This window comes from Rhopalosiphum padi, chromosome 3, assembly GCF_020882245.1.
Source record: "Rhopalosiphum padi isolate XX-2018 chromosome 3, ASM2088224v1, whole genome shotgun sequence".
Taxonomy (NCBI): domain Eukaryota; kingdom Metazoa; phylum Arthropoda; class Insecta; order Hemiptera; family Aphididae; genus Rhopalosiphum; species Rhopalosiphum padi.
In genome coordinates this window covers 29,442,731-29,467,489 of record NC_083599.1, presented here as the reverse complement: position 1 = coordinate 29,467,489, position 24,759 = coordinate 29,442,731, and the positions used below count along the sequence as shown (strand labels likewise).

General features: G+C 31.0%; 2 protein-coding genes across 3 annotated transcripts; one reads left to right on the top strand and one right to left on the bottom strand.

Annotated features, from left to right (window-relative positions):
• The first annotated feature begins 514 nt into the window (after positions 1-514).
• On the top strand, positions 515-18,946 carry LOC132926565 (arylsulfatase B-like). 2 transcript variants are annotated; one of them, XM_060990933.1, is made up of 9 exons: positions 515-698; positions 770-1,342; positions 11,917-12,076; positions 12,836-13,062; positions 13,947-14,211; positions 14,711-14,901; positions 15,814-15,949; positions 16,381-16,539; positions 16,861-18,946. In XM_060990933.1, the coding sequence occupies exons 2-9, from the start codon at positions 1,229-1,231 to the stop codon at positions 17,313-17,315; spliced, it is 1,707 nt and encodes a 568-aa protein (XP_060846916.1). In that variant the 5' UTR covers positions 515-698; positions 770-1,228; the 3' UTR covers positions 17,316-18,946. The 2 variants fall into 2 exon arrangements, with proteins under 2 accessions (XP_060846916.1, XP_060846917.1); XM_060990934.1 differs by having other exon boundaries at positions 515-702.
• Positions 18,947-20,498: 1,552 nt separating this feature from the next.
• On the bottom strand, positions 20,499-23,867 carry LOC132927411 (cuticle protein 7-like). The gene is made up of 2 exons (XM_060991931.1): positions 23,681-23,867; positions 20,499-22,115 (listed from the first exon to the last, which is right to left on the bottom strand). Exons 1-2 carry the CDS (start codon positions 23,690-23,692, stop codon positions 21,489-21,491), a joined length of 639 nt encoding a protein of 212 aa, XP_060847914.1. The 5' UTR covers positions 23,693-23,867; the 3' UTR covers positions 20,499-21,488.
• Positions 23,868-24,759: the final 892 nt, after the last annotated feature.

Here is a 24,759-nt window from a genome sequence, read left to right as displayed (position 1 = left end):
GTTTTATTGATTTGTACCGTAAGTATAAAACTATTATGACTAATTATTGATAATTAAGCACGAAAAAAAGAGATAAAAAAAAGACTAAAACCTATTTTCATATACGAAAAAAGGCAAAAAAAAAAAAAAGCTAAAACACATTTAGGCATTACCTTAAAAATTAAATGAAACGCATTTTTGTTTGAGAATTATTTTTTTATCATTAACCAAACATAAAAAATAATTTGTTTTCAAATCAAAAACCTATTAATTAGTGTAATTATTATGAAACTATGTAATTTTAACCTTTGATACTTTTCAATAGTAAAAAATACAGTATTATTTGTTTAGCCATATATTATATATATAATAATCCATTGATAATATTCTAATTTAACACATTATTTATCAGTATATAGAAGGATAATCCGATTATCATAATCGTATGTTCGTACGTATAATAACCGTGTTTTGGGCTCATCGCAACAAACATTAAGTATTGTACTGCACGAGGACACAACATTAGGACTATTGGCGGAAGACGGATAATGAGAGAAAAATCGCTGGCCAGCGATGGCCGCGTATCAAGCGTTAGTATAAATAGGTACCGCGAATTCGTTAGCGGACGCAGTCCAGTCGGCACAAGCGCTCCGGTCGTGTCCGTTTACATTTCGCGCGTCTTCCGGGTATATTCGAAATAATTCAACGCGCGCATATATGTAGGTAACAAATAATGTTATTTCCATTTGCAAGCACAATATTATGATAAAATATTATATTATACTTACAGATATATAATCGAGATATCCGCGAATCGCGCTACACCGTGTAAATCGTGCCGAAACATTTAATATACGCACACACACACATATATATATATATATTGTATAGGTGTACACTGCATGTTTAATACCCACGTCGAATAGTCTGTGAAAAGGTATAATATCACAATAATATAATAATATTTATCGACGGCACACTTTGCCGACAGTAGGCGCAGTAGCGATTTTTCTTTCCCGTCCGTACGCGAATTAGGGCACATATATAGGAAAAAAAGAAGAGGGAAAACCCGTTGTTTTTTGACGTTATATCAATATTATTATTTTATTCACTCCACCGCCGTCGCCGTTCGGAAAACCGATCTCAGCTAGGCCGCCATAATCGCGTTCGGTATCTAAACACATTCGCTCAAATTTCGTCGCAGTCACTCGCACAGTCGCCGTCACCGCCGCCCACACGCTGAGGACTCATGGAAGTTACACGGTCGTCACTGTGGTTCCTGGTCGCGTTGGCCGCCGTCTTGCAACCAGCCCGACCTCAGACTTCCAAGCCGAACATCGTTTTCATTTTGGCCGACGATTTGGTAAGGCACGACATTACGTTTAAGACTCGTTCGCCCACGGAACGACTATGATAAATACATACTATTATTATATCAAGTGGGTTCGTACCTACTTTTTTTAGCACAAAAATCATCGTTAATCTTTTAGTTGTGCTGATTAGTTAAAAAAAACTATATAAAACACACAGGAGAGTATATTTAAACTTAAAAAATTTCTTTTAACAGTTTTTATTTTTCCGTTTAAATAATAATTTATTTCATATTTGTAATGCTTGCAATATATAAGTTAGGTTTCATTACTACATATCTGCACGTAATTTATTATAGATTTTGATTTTGTATAACACATTCAATATTTTACTTTAAATACAACGATGTTTATACCGTTTATTATGAGTTATAATAGAAGGTAAAATAATGTTTAAACCGTTTATTGTTTGACTGAATTTTTTCGCTTTACATCGGTGGTGGACTACTACAGCCAATAATTGTTGGCCCCTGATTCTTTAGAATGGACTTAATGGACTTGGTCGCCGTGAAACAAATATCTGCGCCTATTGTAATAATTTAATATTTACGATACTTATCGTCATTATTGACAAAACGAAGAACGCGCTACTTTATTGCTATTATATTATTATGAATTATGATCGCCGTGCACAGTTTATTGCGTGAAAATTCACCGTTCTTACTCCGCGTGTTTGCGTTGTTTATTTAAGTAGGTTTGTCAATTTTTAATTTTTATACATATATCTAACAACCCAATAGTTGGCAATATTAGAAAAAAAAACTAACAAGTATATTGTATATAAACTGTTTAAAAATTACTATAATTTTACCGAATACTCACACGCTAGCTATAGTACATGTTGTATGTTGCATTATATAATGTGTATATATTTGAGACTATTATGCAACTTCAGTCAAAACATTCAAAAATCTTAATGGACCATTACTATACTGTTGACAAGTAAATGTGTATCGTAAAATAAAATGTAAAAGTAAGTGTAGTTACATTATAAAAAATTACCAATAATGTGTAAACATAAACTGATAAAATTCACCATACTACCTAATATTTACTGTAAAAAAATTATCTTAAAGTACGTTTTGTAAAAAAAAAAAAAAACAAAACGATTTATAACACATATATCCTAAAAGTTATAAAAATTAAATCCTTTCAAATCTAATGCATAATTTAAAATATAATATCTATTTATTTATATAAAAAATTGTTAATTGTTGTATACGTTTTTATGGGGATTATAATTGAAAACTATCGAACCAATTGGCACCAAATTATTCACACGTATTAATTGAAAACTCGGGGAGTACTTATAACTTCGTTTTTCAACCCCTATATGGGGTGACTTACATACGAAGTTCATTTTGGCACACAATAATCGAATATTGTTTTATTTATATACAAGGTTTCCATTTGTTACAGAATTAAAATAGATTTTTATAATCTATTTATATATATTATAAACGAATGAATATATATAATCAAAAAGTACTCAACCGATATATTTTGAAAATTGCATAGATTGTACTTAAAGAATAGTTAGAACCATGTTCGAAAATATACCAAAGGGTTATCTTGGCAGTATTAAAGACCATATTTTCAAATTCTTGAGATTTGTTTGTACCTATTACTTATAAAGGAATATTCTGTAACTTTCTGTTTTTCAAATGACCACCTCCTTATTCTACTGCAAATTATTAAAAAAATGTTTCTAAAAATATTAGTTGTAATGACACGCATTTCTAATAATAATCATTACGTTTAATCAATTCAAATCTACAATAGTACAATCCTTGAATCCCGGGTTTATACGTCAGTTTTTGGATTAAGATTTGTGTCCACCAACAAGCGTAGATAGGGCGAATTATGCGATTTTGACATTATCAATACGTTTCTTAGGTATATTTAGGCATAACCTATACGCTCGACGAGCTCGTCACCTTCGACAAATACTCACATTGATTGCTATTGCGACACGCGAACTCGGTATAATTGGCCAAGTATAAGTAATCGGCGCGACCGGGTTGTATAATATATTTTAATAAACCACAATTATGAATATTATGTATACATATAATATATAGGTACATATTGTTGCTGTTGTGTGGAATGCCGAAAGCGCTTGATGTAATACCTATAACAATAATGACAGCATTCGCTAAATCGCAATGTTATCGCAAAAATTGAGCGTCACTTATTCGTTTACCCCTATAATATTATATTAAAAACCCACGCGTATACGTATTTTGTCGGAACCAATCGACGATTTTCACTGTTTGTGAAACACGTGTCCTTGTTGCAGGTTCTCACATTCTAGTCAGGTGTTCACTACCCTTGGCCACGGAAAAATAAACTGCACGTCAGTGCGAATGGAAGGGTTGTATATTCCATGTAAATAAAGTTTATGTTACTCAACTATTATTATATAATAAACAGTGGTACAATTATTAAAATATTGTTTTCTTTAGATAAATAAAATAATTGTCTATTCTCGAATTTCGTAAGTAGTTCAACTCTATTCTCTATTCTTTTCAACTCTCTCTTTTCATTAGTGCATAATTTATAATATTATTATTTAAGTTCTTTCTAAGTTCGAAGTTTTTGCAAACTCAAATCAATAGGGAAAAACAAATTTTTTCAAATCAATAATCCGATTTGTAATAGGTACAGTCGAATCGCGATAACTCGAAGTTGAAGGGAGATAAAAATTCGCTTCAAGATATCTAACTTGAATTTATATTAATACATAATTTATATTTCTAGGGGAATAAAAAAAAATTCGACGTCAAATTTTTCAAGTTATCGAGGTCCGAGTTATCTCGTCTCGACTGTATTATTATTTATTGTGAACATAAAATAGCTGATTCGGAAGCAATATGTATTTCATTCATATTTTATTCGTCATTTGTACTTTATACAATATAATATAGTTATTATTTGTTAACTACACGTATATTATTATGGAAGTGTAAAGTGTTAAATCACTTTATCGTTTTTTTGTAAAAAATAATTATTTCTCAACAGACGTTATTATATAAATAATTTACTAACAAGTTACAATACTACATACTATACGATTTGTAACTCTCAATTTGTATTGCTTTATAATTATCTAACATTTTTTTTATTAATAATTATATTTTGGTAGTTTCCACGAATTATAATTAAGGAGTACTGGCCCCTTAAAAATTATTATTAATACTGATAATTTCCATTAAATGTTACTTCTTATTGTTGGCGTTAAACGTTAATTATGTATACGCACTGTGTTGTTTCTTATAAGTACCTGTCTAAAATACTACATTATGTATTTAATAATCTAGATAGCCATACATTATAACATATCTTGAAAATTGTGACTTAGACTTATTCTTAATTACTGTTGGGAAAATACGTGAATAAATTATAGGTGATAATCGTCTTTATAATTACATGTATACGTGCTTTTTTTATTTAATTTCCGCTTCTAGATAAACAGCACGTTTGTAATGTTATATAGATGCAACGATTATGATAATTAGGTAGGTATTATTATTTATATGTTTACCTACTGTGCCTATAACCCGACTTCGTCCGTGAAAAAATAAATAAATACCTATAAAATACGGTGCTATATAGGTGTATCACAATTTTAGGATACCTCAGTTCATGTGCGAAACGGCATTGGTTACTCATTAGTACCTCACCTTAAGTAAATTTAAAAATTCTAAAAATCATATTTTGATTAACTTTATTATGAAAGAAAAAAAGGGTACCAAACATGGTAAATCACACTGTATATTTTTTAAGTTCTACCATTATTCGTATATTTGAAGCAGAAAAAATACTATTTTTTTTTAAGATATAATATCGTTGATATATTAAATATTAATATAATACAATATTGTAGGTAAAATGATGAAAGCAAAATGAATGCTAATGCACTTCGCCTCTTTGGCGTACGTTAGCAATTCGTAAGGGGAAAAAAAGTTGAATAAAAATTGAATAAATATTGAATAGCATAATAATGTAATTTTTAAATTTATTCATCTGGTCGATTCACTGAAATATTTCTACTGAAATCTTAGATTTTCCGTCTTATGTATAAGGGCAAAGGACTGCAACTGATCACGATGACGTAGAAAAATAGGATGACGACCCGCTTTCAGACGTTACGTAAAAGCCATAAACGATCTTGACATTAATAAACAAATAAACTGTAATAATACAATGTTGACTGTACACGATGAGAGCATTGACATTGCATATGATAATAATATAGTTTGTAAATATTTTGCGGTCCTTGTGGTCGTCGCGGCGGTCGACTATTCGTAAGAAAGTAAATATTTTTCATGCCCTGCAAAAACAATACAATTACAATAGTATTGTATTTTCGTGTTTTCTCGATAGAGGGATATAAAAACACAACTTCATGCACGGAAAATTTTTTTTTTTAAATCAAGTGACATAATATATAGTGGACGGCAGTAGAAACCTACTGGTTGTTAATGATTTATAATGTCATTTTTATATTGTTTTTATAAACGGCTTTTGCAATTTATTTTAGTTCGTTTACTGACTAATTACGTTTTTATTACCCAAGACCTATTTTGAAATATACAATTTTTAACACATTTTTTTAAAATATAATGTCTATGAATTTTTTGTATACTTGTAAGTTGTGTATCTATCAAAATGTATTCCCTGGTGATTAATAACATAATAATATTATATTAACAAATTAAATTTATTATACTATTAAGAAAAGATCATGTGACTAAAATTATATATAACTTACTATAGTAACAATAAACGTGCTTAAAAACAATGAATGGTAAAATTATAATAGGAACTTGGAAATATAATACGAATATGTTCGATATTTTATATATTAAAATTATAATAATGATGTGTGGGGAACCTATATATTCGCAATGACAAAATAGTATAAATATACACCTACTTAAACATAATTTAACAACTAATTTTGCATGTTCATAGCTCGTAGGTTTGCCCACGTTTTCGTGTATCTTAAAACACTAATCACGTTGACATGGAAAATGAGCCCAAAGATGTGTTTATATCATGAATCCGTCATTATTGTGTATATTATAGTAGTGGAGACTAATCGTGTCACACAATAATAAATTCGAAAACTCTTTTACCAGCCAATTGGAATTTCAAAAATAAATTGTCTATTGACCGCGGACACTATAATATTATATCTGTTTAAGCACTAAACGCACGTATCATATTTTATACAGTAGATTCTTATTATGTCGAACTACATTGAAATCCCTTGAAACTACCTTAACCACCATTACACTTATTTTACACTTAATAGCGTTTGCTCTCGATAATTCGAAATAAAAAATCGTTTTTCGTTATCTCGAGTATACAAATAATATTTTTATTACGGTAAGAACAAGAAATTAAGCAGTTGGTACATTCAGTATAGTGATTATGATTTCACAGATTGGTAGTTAATATTTATAATCATTCGTATAGAATGTAGTGAAATGGAAAATAAGTAACATTGTAACAATGTTACAAAATTAAAAGTAATAGGTATTAAATAAACTTTAATGACAGATTTAAAAAAAAATGTATTTATTCATTATTGTAGTTTATTGATATGTATGTAATATTAGTACTTTAAGCATTCAAATTATCTACCAATTTTTTTTAAGAATTTTAATAAAACTCGATATCCCGAACTTTTTCCTGTTCCTCTTGAGATTCAACATAACGAAAATCGTCTACTATATATATTTTGAATACCTACCTATTAATAACAGTTTGAGATCCGTTTGGCAAAAAAAGTACTTATATCTGTTTGATAGACGCGAAAACGGTTTTCATTGAACTGTAATAATATTACAGATATATAAGTATTGTTATAATGCTCAACGGTCTTAACTACAACATGTACCGATACACTATAGCAGCCCACATTCATAAATCATAATAATATAAATACACGTTGTATCATGGAGATATTATGCCAATTTTACATTAAAAAGTAATTTTAATGTGTTCATTGTGATACACTCTATGTAGATGGGCATAATAGGTGGGTATATATATATATATATATATAGGTACCTACTTATTTCCTACTATAATACTTTTCACCTTCATTTCTATGGGCCATTTTATCACGTGAATGGACGAGTAGTAATAGAGTATTTAGTGAGACATATTTTCTATGATGGTTTTTTTTTTCTAATAAATTTCATCCGTTGACAAGGTTGCAGCTGTCATGTACGCCGTCCGCGGATCACCGTTTGATACTGCAGCGAGTATTGATAAACCATCGCGTGAGAGGACATTCCAAAACGAACACTTTGTTTTGTCCCGGTCCGTCGAACACGTATACGCATTAATCATAAGTAGAGCTCGTATTTTTAAGGCGATATTAAAACGCGCGGTGAAAATGTGTTTGGTTTAATGAATTCTACGAAGTTATTTTTTTAAATGTCAACCGCATTTGGTATTTTGTTAAACGATCTTCTCGAATACAGTCCGCTTATGATTGAAATATTGTAACACGCCAAAAATAACTATATATGCGTGATATTATTACAAAATTATTAATGCATATTTCTATTTTTACATTGGATATTTTGCAAATTAACATAATATTAAAATTAATCGAAAGTATGTTTTCCAATTTATCCTCTTTATTTTTAAACTCTGAAACCATATAATATTGCTTATTATTTTTAAGAACCACAGCTATCAAGTGTCAGAGTATTTCAATAAATATATAAATATCTCAACAGTATATAACAAAATATTAACAGGAAATAGCCAGTGTTACACACTTTTTATTTGTTATTAATTGTTTTTAACATTGATTGCAAATACTATTATTAATCAAACGTACATTTTTAAGTACATCTAAGGTCGAAATTTTCAAGGCTGTTAAAGTTAAATTAATAAAGATAAATTTAAGTCCACGGTATATTTAAATAAAAACATGTATTATTGTAAAATTAATACATTCATAACTCCGCTCGAAATCTAAAGAGGAATTAAGCTTCGTTATAAATGAGCTACATTTTTTTTAAATTAGATAATTACAAAGTTAAAAAATCAAAATAATCAAATCTAATGAAAGTATTTAAACAAAAACAAGTGTATATAAAAGGTTTAAAGTGAACAAATAGGTAACCCCACTATTACACAGTAGGTGACGAGTGTATCTTGTCATTGAGTAAGTCACTGAAATAGGTGTGTCAAAATTGAATTCAATGATAAATCAATACACATGAAATAATAATTCTACAGATCGGAGACAGTTGGACCATTAAGTGATAATTTAAGTAACGTTGAAATATTTCAAAATTTATACGATTAATATTTTTAAATTTTTTTGTGTAACTAGTAACTACAATATAACAGAAATTAAAAAATAGAAAATAAAATCTTATTTTTCTTATTTTTTCTATGTTTATTCAATTTATTTTGAAAATTTTTAATTTTGACTCTTCAAAAGCATCAAATTAATTCAACATGCTACCGCAGAATCTACACATGAATTTGTAAATCAGAACATTTTTTCTTTTATATAACATGTAACACACATTAAACAATAATATGAGGCTTGGGGTACTTGGAAAAATATAAAAAAATATTTTAAAAATGTTCACCAGTCCTAGTTAATATTAATAATTCAGATTTATCGCCTATTTGTCAATACGATTAAACGTCATATCGTCTATTGCCCATCATTAAAATAAATAATAAGAAAATTACCTATACAACAGAATTAAAATATTGACAGATTATGTACTTCATTATTTATAAAAATTATTGGATATAAATCTGAAAAAAAACAATACGTCAAATTTGAGTAAAATATTTACCTTTCCATAAGACTAATATTATGATAAATATAATAAAAAAATCAGTCAAATACAACAATTTGTCCACTTTTACCTTCGCAGTAATGCTATAATAAAGTGATTTCTCACCAGCGTTAATCAAAAATATGTTAATAATATCACAGCTAATGGTCAATAGTATAATATTGTGATTAAATAATACTAAAATAATACTCAAATTATTAGTATTCAAATATAAAAACTTTTTAAAATTAGACAAAACAGAAAACTGATAGTGTTCTTTGGGAAACACGTTAAAATTATATTATAGTTATGTATTTAAAGTCTTAAATGAATTTCAAATTTTTTTGGTTAATTTTTCAATAAGTATTTATCTTGAAAAAATTGTAACATTTAAAAAATATAAAATATATCTATATTATTGCATAGGTAATAAAAAATCTTATATTTTTTCTAACCGTAGGCCTAGTTTATACCAAGCTGTTAAAAAAGCAACTTTCCGTCTTCCAAAAAATCTGCGATAAGTATGAAATAAAACGGAAACATTTTCTCGACATTATCCAAATTCGCAACATGCACAGTAATAGTGTGTCTGGACTCTGGATTCGTAGCGGTTAACATCACACAATTTCTGTTTTGTGACATTATAGTTTTTTATGTGTAAACGACTGTTGGCGCAACATTCAACAAACTGTATACATCGTCAATTACAAATATATGTATAATATACTATGTTTATACGCCTATATTTGTCTCGTACATGTTCTGTCGGCTCGATGTAAACCAAACAGTCTAACACCATAACATGTTTTATATACAATTTTACACTGTAGTTTAACTCGCTACTCGGATATACTAGAAGTTCAGTTGTTAAATTAATTAGACCATAGATTATTGAAATTTGTTCTCTGGTTTGGTATATTATTGTTTTGATATCTACATCATATTATAATAGTTTAAATTCAGTATCTACCCACATCCCCCGAATATTTACTTACGAGCCGCCACTAGACTATAGTAGTTACAACAGCAATTTACGTACGATATCGCGTACAGTATCGACTGATTTATGTTTTTATTTTTGGCCCGAGCCCCGAGATAAAGTCAACGGAACCGAATTCAAAAATACGGCGACTTATCGAATAGGCACGTTTGTATGGTTTTATTATAAAACCGCGAGAGATGGAACATGACGTCTGACGGTTAGTTTTTCGCTCGTTTTCCATTTCGCGTAACCCGACCGCCTGCTGCACAACTATGTGTTATATATTATTATTATTATAATACAACACGCGTTGCTTCACGCAGTCATGACGGCGGCGCGTGCGTTTAGTCTTGCGGATATAGAAAGCGCAATAGGTCGACCGCATATGCCGCCGCCGTGTTTCGACAATATTAGTATACTCACTGTGCTTACGAGCACGCGCGCACGTGTGTGTGTGTGTGTGTATGTGTGTGTTTTGTCCAGCCTCTAAATTATCTATGTATAAATAATACGTTGACATTGACCTTGATAATACGTGTTGACGAAAACGACAACGTTATCGCTTCGTTCAATCCGGCACGAGACCGGCGAAAGCATATTATCGGTTGTAATCTGTATAAATATTGCGTTCGGAAAACAAATTCTGAGTACAGCATAATATTAAATTACATATTATAACTATTAGTCGTTTAATATAAATTATAACACACCGTATTTGTCGGTTCATGTCTTTTTAGTCAGCATCCCGCCGTTCCGTGTCAGAAACAATACAATATTATCTATAAATGATATTTTATTGTCCCACTTACGCATTTTACAAAGCACCCGTTTTGTGTATTTACGATATAAATAACTTTGTCATATTATACCTACATCTTACGAGTGTACAATAAGTACACTGATTGTTAAAACTATATAGGTAGATACTTATATTAAATAATAATCAAATAAAAAATACAAACATTTATAACAAAAAAATAATAATAATTGTATTGACTCGTTGGTATGTGATTTACTGCAATTGTACAATCGCTCAAAACTGAAACAAAACTATTTTACATCTTACCTATGACAAGTCACATGGGATGAAATCGCACGTATATCGGTCGCATTATGTAGCACAGTTTGGTTTATTTTGAATACATTGATTGTTATTTGGAATCGAGGAAAAAATAGAAAGTTGACATTTTTGCCAAAAAATATGTTTGCGTGGCAACGAAAAAAAAATTTCTTTATGACTATTTACAATGGGTATTGTAATAATGCGAATTAATTAATATCAATTAATACATTTTATTCTTACAACGTCATTTGTTGCGATCTGTTTGCAATTTTTGAGTGTAGAGCAAAATTAAACTTTATAGCATTTGACATTTGTGTATCACTACCAAAAAGAAAATCAACAATTTATAATGGAAAACGACTACTTGAATTTTAACAATTATAAAAACGGTATAGACATATTTTCAAAAGAAATGATGTTTAAAAAAATGAATTTAAAATTAAATATTTCTATATTCATTTGTATAAAAAAAAATGATATAATTATTATAATAGACCATAATATTGTTTATATAAGTTTTCCAATTTATCAGATGTTTTTTCTGCAGATATATATTTCAACTGAAATCTTGACCAGAATTTGAATTTTTTTATAATCTTCAAAAGACCTTTTCCTGAATCTCGTTCAAACTATCCACATATACCTATGAAATAAATTACGATAAAATAATAGTAATAATTTTCCTATTTACAGGGATGGAACGACTTGAGTTTTCATGGTTCTGATGAAATCCCGACACCCAACATTGATGCGCTGGCATTCAACGGTGTTGTACTCAACAATTTATATACTCAACCGGTATGCACGCCGTCTCGAGTGGCACTGATGACTGGAAAGTATCCCATTAAATTAGGTAAATAATCATTATCAAGACACGCAAATGTAACGAAATTATTTAAATCAAATTTTCTCCGGTTTCACAAAAATATGTAAAAGATGGTTTGTGGAAAAAAAAGAAAAGAAAATATTTATTAGTTTCTAGTAATATTAGATTATTAGTATTTATGTACTACGGAATTAGGCGAGAAAAGTATGGAGCCATTAGAGTTCGAACTCCTCAAACGAAAAATAGATGAATAAATATATCAAATTTATTATGCAAATAAAAATATATTAATATTAAGAAATTGAAAAAAGTAAAGAGTAAAAAATGTCAGGAAATTCAATAATAATTTATTTCCTAACCGTAAATATCAATAAAATCTATGAGTTTCACTTAAACTATTATTTTGATTATTGAATATACCTACTTATTTATTATTTTATTTCCAGTCTGTACATACAAATATTGTTAAATAACAATATATTATAATATAAATTAACAATATACATTTATGTATTCGTCGTATGACATGAGCGAAGGGTAGATTTTATTTTTATAAAATTATCAATAGTTTATTGTATTTTAAATTAATACCAAGTAATATTAAATATATGTATACGTATCAAAAGTAATAACGTTATCGTTTTTATTTTAAATTATTTACGAGTTACAAACAAATGAAATAAAATTTTAAAACTTCTCTCCCTGGTAAAAATCGTATCAACGCAACTGCACGTTGACTTTTAATAAGCGTGATAACTTCTAATAAATGATGAAAATTCTGAACAGGTATGCAAGGTCCTCCGACATACGGCGCCGAACCAAATGGCTTACCGCTGTCTGAGAAACTGTTACCGGAATACCTCAGAGAATTGGGATACACGACTCGAGCTATAGGAAAATGGCACTTGGGTTTCTACAAACAGGCCTATACACCCACGCGACGAGGTTTCGACTCGCACTTTGGCTATTACACAGGATACATCAGTTATTACGATTACATACTTCAAGACGTCGTAAGTCGATTATACGTCCGTTTAGTTTCGCTAGTTCAACGTAAAATATTATTGTATTAGACTTTATATGAAAATGCATTTTAGCTTTACAAAAAACATATAGCTTTCTTGACATAAAATTTTAATTAATTAAAAACGAATTCAATGTTGAGCCTTTTATTTTGACATTATCTATTTTTTATTAGGTTTTTTTAGATCTTTTTGGGCTGTTTAAGTTATTTTACAATATCAGTAATAACCTTATGGACCAGTAAAAATGCTTAAATGTTATGCAATTTTCGTGATTTATAGTGTATATTATAGTCTATGGATAGATGCATTTTTTTAGATTTTAAATTAATATCTAAGATTTTTTTTATAGCATAAATAAAGTATTCTTAACATTATTTATTAATCATTATATTATATATCTATAAGCTTATTATTGCAATACAAAATTATCGGAACAAATAAATACTCGTGTACCGGCTATTTATTAAAAAGTAAAAATTCAGGAAATTAAAATTAATTGAATATTCATAATATTTCGATCATAATTTATTGTTATTTTAAATGTGGAAAACTTTATTCAAGTTGAATTGGACTTTAAGATTTGAATGAACACTAAATAAAACTAGAAAAATACCATTCAAAATACTAAAAAAATTCGTGATAATATTATGCGCGCATATACAGTTTTTTTACAACTCTAAAAATATAAAGTTTTAAAAGTCAAAGTCCAATGCGACCTGAAAAAGTCTCCTGTGCCTTCAAAAAAAGAAAATAATTGATAGAAATCCTACTATTTCACCAAACGCTTGAGTTTTTCTAACAAATAAGTTGACTCTGGCATCCTATAAAAAAAACTCACGATCGTCTTAAACAACAATTTTGTTACTATACAGTACCAGAATTTTGGCGAATTCCACGGGTTTGACATGCGACGAAACGACACTATCGCCTGGGACGTGGCCGGAAAGTACGCCACTGACGTATTCACCGACGAAGCTGTGCGATTGATCAAAGAACAACCAGCCGACCGGCCTCTGTTCATGTATTTAGCGCACGTGGCCGTGCACACAGGCAACAGGGGTAAGAATTTGGAGGCACCACAGTCCGAAATCAACAAGTTTAATCACATTTTGGATCCAAACCGCCGAACTTACGCAGGTACGACGACAGGCCGCAATCAGTAATTAATAATTAATGATGAATTGTTTTCTCCTAACAATAATTTAATCATGTTCTTTAAAGTTTTGTTAATTTACTCATATTGCTTTTCAAAAAGTAAAGTTTCCGAAAATTGAGTAGATTTTAACTTTATGTTAATAACCATAGTTTTTTTTTTCAACTCGATCAAATTATTGATTAATTAACTATAATAGATATATAAAATCGTCTATTTTATTTAACTTGTGCTTACTTTACAACAGTAAAATAAAGATCGTTATAAATGGTAAAATTGATTATAATATTACCTATATAAATAATATGGTAACATTGGTAACTCGTTTAACGTTTAAACTTGCTCAATTTTCATTAATACTGTAGAACAGATTAAGTATAATCTAATAATATTATATAGGTACGTTGTTGGATTAAAACAATATAAGTAAAAGATAGATTTTTACTGACTAAAACCCTAATAGTTAATATCGTGTTGTCTTAGCTATGGTGTCCAAACTAGACGAGTCTGTGGGTCGAGTAGTGGAGGCACTTACGGAAAAGAAAATGTTGCAGAACACTATTATCGTGTTCATGTCAGACAACGGGTCACCGTCGTTCGACAGTTCTGGTCGGGGTTTCGGACCCAACGTCGGTGTAACAGCCAACTGGGGTTCCAATTTCCCGTACAGAGGTGTAAGTTTCATATATATAAATCGTGGCTTGAATTCAATTTCATTATATATTATTGCTAGATCTTAAGCTAGGAATTAGACTTATTAAAAAATCTAAGAAAATACCTAAATATTTAACATAACACTCTAGAAAACTATTATTACGACAACTTTATTAAGTATAAGTATACAAAATCTTTAAAATTGTTATTGCATACATAGTATCTATACATTAAAATCAATATATTAATTGTTATGATAATGTGGAGCAATAATGATTTAATTGATTTAATTTTAATTATGCTGAATTTGGTCTGATTAATTGCTTTCATAGTCATAAAAGTATTAAAGTACCACCGTAACAGTTCGCTATGTTACACATATTATATTATTGCCTGTTGGCTGTTGGCCTGTATCGGCTGTATCGACCAATATTGATTAGTTGTATAATACGTGTATGGAATTTAAAATGCAAGATTAGATCAATTTTACTTATTTGCGTTAATGTTGATATTAGAATTTGATTAGAATTTAGAAATACAATTTTAACATGTATATTATGTTTTTGAGCTGGATACAATACAGAAATCACTACCTAACCTAATCGTACAACAATAAAGAATACTGCCTCTAGAAAAAAATTGAAATGCGTGGAAATCTCAGCCCTGGTTCATGAACATAATTAGACGATGAATCCATGATCATAAAAATATTTTTAAAAATACTATATTATATTAGCACCTCAAAATCTTGAAAATATAATACTCTTTACTGAGTATTAAAAGAGACTTTGATCAAACATACCCTCTTTAGCAATAATCGTCATCTATTATAAATATGCGACTCTTGTAGTTGGTGTAAATATAATAACTACATTATATAAACGAATAATATGACATATTAATTTTTATATCGGCTTGAATTTTTTTCGCAGATAAAAAACACACTATGGGAAGGTGGCGTTAAGAGCGCGTCTTTTATCTGGGCTCCACAATTCCAGGAAAATCCTCGCGTTTCCAAACAGCTCATGCACATCACCGATTGGTTGCCGACGTTATACTCGGCTGCAGGTACGTCTTCACATATGTCATATAGAGTCATAGTGTCATACTTCAGACGCGTAATGGTACATATACATTTAACGACTTAGATTTAACAACTCGATTCTACAATGCAAAGATTTGAGTTGACCACGTCGCGTTATAACAATTTACCCACGTTCTATTCAACAAACTGTTTTACTACTTTTACTACATTATAGTTGATTAACAGTTGTAGACAAGAAGTAAGTTAATCGTTAAACTAATAGCTTCCTTCCTCTTACTAAGAATCCAAAACAAAAATACGATTTAATTTTGTTTTAAAAATGCATATCTACTCGTAAATAATAAAACGCACGCCTGTGTTGAAAAAAATTATAATATATTCAATATTGGTGCTTCAAAAACAATATAATATATTATATATTTTTTTCACGGTAATATTGGTAACTTTTTTTCAGGCGGAAATGCGGGATTTTTACCAAAAAATCTAGACGGATACGATCAATGGACATCTCTCACATTAAATTTACCATCGCTTCGTAATTTCGTTTTACTCAATATAGATGAAAAACAGCGTTACGCGGGTATTCTCAAAGACAACTGGAAATTAATTGTCGGTAAGTTGTTTTGAAATATTATTTTAACAAAAAGTTAATATCATTTGAAAAAGACAAAACATATGCATATATATAAATATAATTAAATAGCTATTCGGAAATTTATTACCTCGTGTCTCGAAACACCGCGATATAATAATTGGCCTCAAAAATGTTCGTACCTTTTGACATATTTTTTTTTATTTATAACAACCGATTAGTGAAACGGGTCGTCGTATGATTTACGGCGACTCGTTTTATCGATAATAATAATAATAATATGATATTTTAACATTATGAACGACTGACATCGTTGTAAAACCGTCTGTTGCGCTCCGGCAGGTTCCACGGCGAACGGGTCACTGGACGGGTTCTTCGGAGCGACCAGACCGCGGACCCCGTACAACGCGACCGCCGTGCTGTACAGCCCGGCCGGCCGCGCGCTCGCCCGGCTGTCCAACTCGCTGCCGTTCGCCACCGGCGGCACAGCGGGGCCGATGAGCGGCGTCCGCGACCTGCTGGCCATGCGGTACGAGTCGACGGTCCGGTGCAACCCGTCGCCCGAGGGACCGCGGGCCCGGTCGCCGTGCCCGGCCGGCGAGGCGTGCCTGTTCGACCTGGTGGCCGACCCGTGCGAGACCAACAACGTGGCCAAGAAATACGTGACGGTCAGCGGTCAGCTGTACGAGGCGCTCAAGTACTACAGGCGGCTGCTGGTGCCGCAGACCAACCGGCCGTTCGACCCGGCCGCCAACCCGGCCCGGTTCAACAACACGTGGTCCACCTGGATGTACTGATGACCGGACGTCCGTCGCTGTAAACGTGCATCACTATATTATTATTATATATACGTATTCCCCGCACAGATTCCTCTGAAAAAAGATTCCGGTAAATCCACTTGAGAACATAATACGCATTAAACGCGAAAAATAACGGTCATTAGACGCATCGATATTTTAAAGTCTCTTATTATATTGTAGATGGGACGAAAAACCCGTATTCTGTACGTTGGTGTTTAGTCGACGGTGTTTTTTTAACGCGGCGTGATTCGCAGACTACTCTTTAAATCTTCTTGATATCTTCCAAAAAACATATTAATAATGTTCTTTAAATTCGGTACCACAATTTTTTAGTACATAAACTACAAGCATATATGTATATATATATATAAGTATCGTACTACACTGGATTGCCAAAACGAAATCCCTTGTAGCGACCCGTATGGGTTGAAAAAAGAAGCTTATAAGACGATTATTAACGTCCGCGAACAAACAAACCGGCTATTGATAAATGCACTGTACGGAAGATGTGTCATCCACTTCGTATTTTTGGTGTCTATTTAGTATCTTAACCTTTTGGAACTTTTCGGGGAAATAATATGTGCGTATAATGTCCACTTTTGAGCATTGTATAGTTAAGCATTTCTATATAGGCTCTCGTTCACGTAGTTGTAATTATTAAGCATATATTTTTATTTTGTATAATTTATTAATTAATATTATTACACGTCCCTATTTATTGTACATGCTGTATGTCGGATGAATTCAGTAATAATACTTTTGAATGTTTATATTGTTGTGTAACTTTATATAAATAGCTATAGGTACTATCAAACGAAAGACAGAACGTAAAATTGTATTTTGTCGTTCAATTTTGTATAATTTTTCAATTATTTATTGAGAACTGTTTTCTTTGTATTTTCATTATTTTTTAGGTTACTTTGTTGACATTTTATATTTGATGATAAATACCTATGTGCCTATATACACGTTTATATATAACTGATAAACAGATAGATAGATGCTTCGAGACTGCAGACTATAATAATTACAATATAATGTCTATACATAATATATAATAATAATTGCATGCTATGTTATAAATTTTTTCAATTACACATATTAAATATTATTATTATTATCATTATTATTTTTTAATTAGGGATAGAGGCATTAACCATAGGTCATTAGCCTATTAAGTTCAGGCCACTACGCTCGTTCATAAATTATTCATACGCAATAGCCTTATTAATGCCTGTAATTTTGCAAATATTGCACTATAATGTTAATATAATTAACGCTATGATCTAAACTTTAGATTCTAAACTGTGTGGGTCTTGGCTCGATATATTTTAATTATTCCTTTTTAATATAACTATTTTACTTTTGATTTAATGTTTCGTTCAAGTATAGGTAATTATTTTAAACGTAATAGCATTATTTTTTTTTTTTTAAAGAACTGACAAAATTTAATTTTAAGATACAACACATATTAATTTTTAATACATCTATGATTTTTATATATATTAACTTTGTATTATTTATATTAATATTATTATATAGATACTATAGTATTTATTATGGTAATTCAAACCTGTATGTTTGTCAGTATAGTGCAAAATTAAAGGAAATACGATTATTGTGATAAACTTTTATTTTAATTGTTAACCTTACCTATTATTATATTATCCATACTGATTAATAATAATATGAAATATTTTTACTATCAAAAATGTTTAGTAGGTATGATTAATTATATCCTAATAACAACCTTTTTTAATTTTTTGATATGTTTATTTGGTAAAAAAAAACTTGAAATATCATCATAACACGAATATTTATGAATACATCAGCTGTAGTTACTTATGTTACTTATATAACTACATAATATGTATTTAGTTATTTAATGACCAGGGGTCGGGACTTAAAGCATTTGCTTATTTTTATGGATTAACTTAAAATGTAGCAGAGTACCATAGAAGTGTATGTCATGTTACAACACGTTCAATTATGAAATTTAAAAGTGCTTTTTTTGCTTTATTCAACGATTTTTTAAAAAGATGCTTATTTCCAGTTTTTCTACTTTTTATGGTCTTTTCAGAAAATCCCTCGGAAAATCTATAAACAATAAGGCAAAATGTCTCGGAAATGAAGTTTGATTTTTTATTATAGGTATAAAGATTTTTTTTGATTTTTAATTAGAAACTTTTCCTAATAATTTTGTTTCAATATTTTGTTATCTTTAAGTATAATACTTTTAGCACGGTTACAATCTTATAAATTAAATTTAGTACCTAACTATCTGCTTTATCATGTGGAAAGAAAGTTTTTTTTTAAATTAAATATTTTTGCTCAAATTTAAGTTTTTAAATGCTTATTTTAATGATTTTAAGTGCTGTAAGTCCCGAGCCCTGATAATGACCATATATACCACCATATGAGATTTTAGGACAACCATGAATCACACAGTTTATATTACTTCCAGTGCTATTATTTTTGTTCAATTTAATTACATTTTGTTCACAAGAATCAAATCTGTTTTTTAAATATATTTTTAATTTAAATTGTTTTGGAATATGTATTATTCTTAATACGTGTGCTTATTATTAATACATAGCATATACACTTATTCCGTTTTAATATTAATATTAATTATTAAAACTAATCTGTCCATAATATGTAAACTATTGGATATGTAACATTTCATAGATGTATTAAACGTTATGCAAAATTAAAAAATTAAACATTTTTGAACAGGTAAGTGTAATGCAATGATTATAGAGATTATAGAGACTTTAAACTTAACAAAAAAATATGTTTAATTACATTAATATGTAATCTTTTTTATGTTCTATGAGCATATTGGACGGTGGTTAAGTGGAACAAAATTTATGTTTTTATACTACAATATAAGACTGATAAAGTGCTAAATAGGAAAATATTCTTGCTTGATCAAAATATAACCCGCATAGAAGGCTGTCAGTTGTTACTATCTTGCTTTTCAAACACAAAATTTGTGAATATTTCTCTTTATATGTATGGTCAGTGATTCTCGACTAACTATAGATACTTTGTACTTAATTGAAATTTAATATATACCTATTATATTATGTTATAATTTATAATTATATATGGTTTGCGTCAGCTCTTGCATATAGTGAAACCTTAGAGATCACGAAATAAATCATGAAAAAAAATCCGTTCTTGTTAAAATGATAATATAATTATAGATTTAGGTATATTAGTATATTACAAAATATTTATAAATTGTTACACAATACTGTACGAGTATAAAAATAATAGCAAAAACTGTTTACAAGATATGGCCCAATTAGCCTTGGTACTCACATCTTGTGGAAGTATTTACGAGAGGGAATAATGGATATATATATTGAATAGGCATTTGGCACTGAAAGTATATGCAAAATGGAAATAATTACCGCTATGGCGATATAAATGATTCAAATAAAACATTAAAATTTTTCTTTAAACACATCTAAATATTTATTGAACGGTACATATTATATTATGTCAGGTTTCATGAACGATCACCGAACATTTAATTTTAATTTTTTAATTAATCAATTTTTCATGCAATCACGTTAATATTATATAAACTATCTATTTATTTGTGTGTTATGTGGGGAGGAGAGAACACGCATTACATACTTTCAAGTCCGAGTAAGTACATATGTAACGTAAGTATATATTACATAATGAGTGATTCATCAAACATGCTCTCCTCTTTTTTTCTTTAATAAAGTGCAGTTATTCGAAATCTGATATTCGCCATTTTTAAATATACTCAATGACCGTATTTTTAAATTCTCAAGATTCTCCACACTTCTCAATTATTAGTATACAAACAATCTCACGAATTTGACAAACACACGGAAGATAAAGTGTATTCGAGTATTTATAAAATTTAAATTAGAATAAAATATGCGTATTATTAAATGTATACCTAAAATGCGGGAATGAGCAATGAGCTTGATGCTCGGTAAATCACACTGTATTTAGACGTTATTTTATGATAATAATATGATGCGATTATATTATCCGAACTTGTCACATATTTTACTATGCGTCGCGTGAACATATGTGAAATAATAATAACAATAATAATAATAATAATAACAATAAAGGTATGTATAAAAACGGCTACAACAACGACTCGAACGATGAGGGACTTCAACGGCGGTGCGACGACGAAAAGTGCAATTCTGGTTGGTGTTGCTGCTGCTGCTGCTGCTGCAACGGGTAGTTGTAGTGTAATGACTGTTGCAGTTCGTAGTCGGCTGCCGGCTGAGCTGAGACGGCGGCGGCAGCGGCGGCGGCGTTTTCGGCGGCAAAGTCGAACTTGTACGACGGTGTGTCGGCATCGGCGGTGGCAGCGGTAGCGGCGGACTGGTCGTGCAGATGTTGACGGTGCGCCGGCGCTTCGATCCTCTTCACCTCGGCCCTGAACCCGTGCACGTCGTCGGCCGTGTACTCGACCACTCGGGTGGAGCCGTCCGCCTCGACCAGGCTGTACGATCCCTTGACCGACCCGTGACCGTCGCCCACCTCGTTCTGGCTCTTCTCGTCGCCGGTCAGCGGGTCGTGCACCGAGTACTGGAAGTGATACGTCGACCCGGGCTTGGGCACCACGCCGCCGTGACCCGCAGCTGCATCGTCGTCACCGTGCTCAGCTGCAGTGGACGCGCCGTCGTGCTCGTGCTGCGTGAGGTACTCGTCTTGCGACGGCTGAAACGGAAACGCTGAGGCTACGGCGCACACGGCTACGATGAAAACCGCGACCGCGCGGCAATACGACAACTGAAAAACGCGATAAATATATATCATGATAATGTATATGTATTCCGACCTCGGTTCGTTGATTATATAATATAATATGATGACTACGACGAGGAAAATAATAAATTGGTTTTAATCCGAAAACAATCTTTGTACCTAACAGAATTGAGTATTCGTCGTTTGTTCATCGTATACTAAAATTAAATAATAAAATCGCTTAGGATAAGCACGATTATTAATAATATTGCTTCTATATTATGGTACGAGTAACGTGTAATGTAAACATCAACAAAAAATAATAATCTTATAATAAATACCTTTACAATATATTTTGAAATGTGAAAATATAGGCTAAATATTCTCATATCCCTAAAATATATTCGATTATATATGAGAAATGTTTGATTTATGATATACGTTTATTTTTCTGAAAAAAAACGAAAATAGCTCTGATAATTCGATCGAGCAGTTAAGACACAGTTTTTACAAATTTGTCAGCTCATCAAAGTATATTGTACAAAAAAAATCCGGCATGATTATCTGAGCATTATAAAAACATATTTTGTGAACGATTGTTGTTACTTATTAGTTATTAGTAGTGTAGACTGTAGATAAAACCTATCCCTCTCAAAAATTATCATTTTTTCGCATGAAAATTATTTCACACAACAGTGTTTATTTATAAAAAGCCAATTATCTGTTTATTCCGATAAAATAATTTGTTTTTAGTTAAGATTAAGTATAGGTAACCGTCAATTATTTTTTATTCAAATTTAAAAACATATTCTACAATTTATAAAATTGGTGTGCGTTAACTTTAAATTCGAATAATATTATTAATAATAGATATTAAAATAATAATGAACAATTGGAAAATATTTTAATATAATACACTTATATTAATTTCACATGATCTATATAAATGGGAAAAGTTTCTAAAAATTAAACTCTATAGAGTTTATATATATATATAGTCAGATAGTCTATACCTACCTAGGCTGTGGAATATTTTTATTTTTCGACAGATTTATCATTATTTTAACCCAATTATTACTTTTAATCCGGAAATTATATTATAATAGTATGTATTATTATATTATGTTGATTTGTTTTTTTTCAATAAACTTCCAAAACGTATGGCAAAAAAAAAACAGTAAAATAATTAATTATGAACCAAAATCGAAACACTTGGCTCCGTCATGAGAAGAGTAAAAGACGAAATTTATCCAGGAGTGCTATGATAAAATGGAAGTCTCGAAGGGAAATACCCGAACTCGAAGTAGGTAAGCAAGTATATAGGTATTGTATATGCGACGTAAGACTTACAGGAACGCCAAAATAAGCATTTTGCATGTGTAGACGCGATTTGAAAAATATCAGTTAAAACACGAATTAAAAAGTTCCAAGACATTGTATGATGGATTAGTAGCTGCAAAAACCAACCTGTCCAGACCTCCAAGGAGCAGTCACTTTAACGAATAATAAAAATGGAATAATATCGTAGAAAATTTGAATTGCGGCCACCATATTGTTATCACTTATCATACCACGGTGCATTATTTACTACATGTATACTGTGTACTCACTTTAGCGGCCATATTATTTTCTGCAGTGATATATGGTCGTTGATGTACAGGTATGTTTTTCTCGCCGTGACGCTATATGTATATGTATGTATAAACTGTGTTGCACTCGGTGTTCTTCTCGGTGTTCTTCTCGGTGTTCTTCTCGGTGCACTGATGGACTGATGACTGTGGTTATCCACAAGCTCGGCGTGTTATTTATACTACCCAAACCGTCCCGTGATGTAAAAGTGTACACACGTAAGGCAGCGTAAAATATAACGTATACTATGTATTATATATATATATATTATTTAGGACTTAGGTAGATAAGCGTAAACATTATTATACGTTACAATACAGTAGTCACACTTTTACAACAACGTGTAATGAATAATAAAAATAATAATAACATTACGATTCGACCAACGCGAAGAGAAGGGACCTTCTATATACTTTTGTTATGACGGGGAAGAGCGAAGAGTCCTCGTGTCCGTCCATCTCCGCGGTCTACGAAACCGCGTCGGTAATTAAATAACACATCGCCCAATTATGATAGGTACTTAAATGTGGTGTAACCGCCTACGTGTACGCGCGGCTGCAGGAGCTGCGGGTGTATAGGTACACACCGACCGTGCCGGGAAATTAATAACGTAACACGCGCCATTCCGACTGCGTGAAACGTTATGCACGCCAAGATAATATGTGTATTATAAAAAGATAAGGTAAATGTTATAATATTACTATATATTCGAAGAGGAAAGCGGCGGAAGGAGGCGAAATGCACACGAGTAGAAACACGACGACGCGTAGCAGTCCTCCTAATGCGGACGACGAGGAGAAATCAATTACAGCGGCGGCGGCGAATGATAATAATGATTTGTATTATGATCACGCGCGCGGTCTTACGCGTAGATAGGCAACTATAATGCGCATCGAGAGGACTGCGAATAATCTCTTTATGGATGCACCGCGGTGCATCGGTACAGCCTTAATCGCTGTTGTATATCACTTTACAATGCAGCCGGTAGCGTAATTACCGCAGTGGCAACAGAGGCAGTTGCCTCGGGACGCAAAATAACAAATAAAATAATATAGGTTTT

What these genes read in the sequence shown, in the direction of transcription:
- LOC132926565 (XM_060990933.1), top strand. Translation starts at nt 1,229, where the DNA reads ATGGAAGTTACACGGTCGTCACTGTGGTTCCTGGTCGCGTTGGCCGCC. An exon ending in TCATTTTGGCCGACGATTTG is followed by an intron (nt 1,343 to 11,916) that starts GTAAGGCACGAC and finishes TCCTATTTACAG; the next exon opens with GGATGGAACGACTTGAGTTT. An exon ending in AAAGTATCCCATTAAATTAG is followed by an intron (nt 12,077 to 12,835) that starts GTAAATAATCAT and finishes AATTCTGAACAG; the next exon opens with GTATGCAAGGTCCTCCGACA.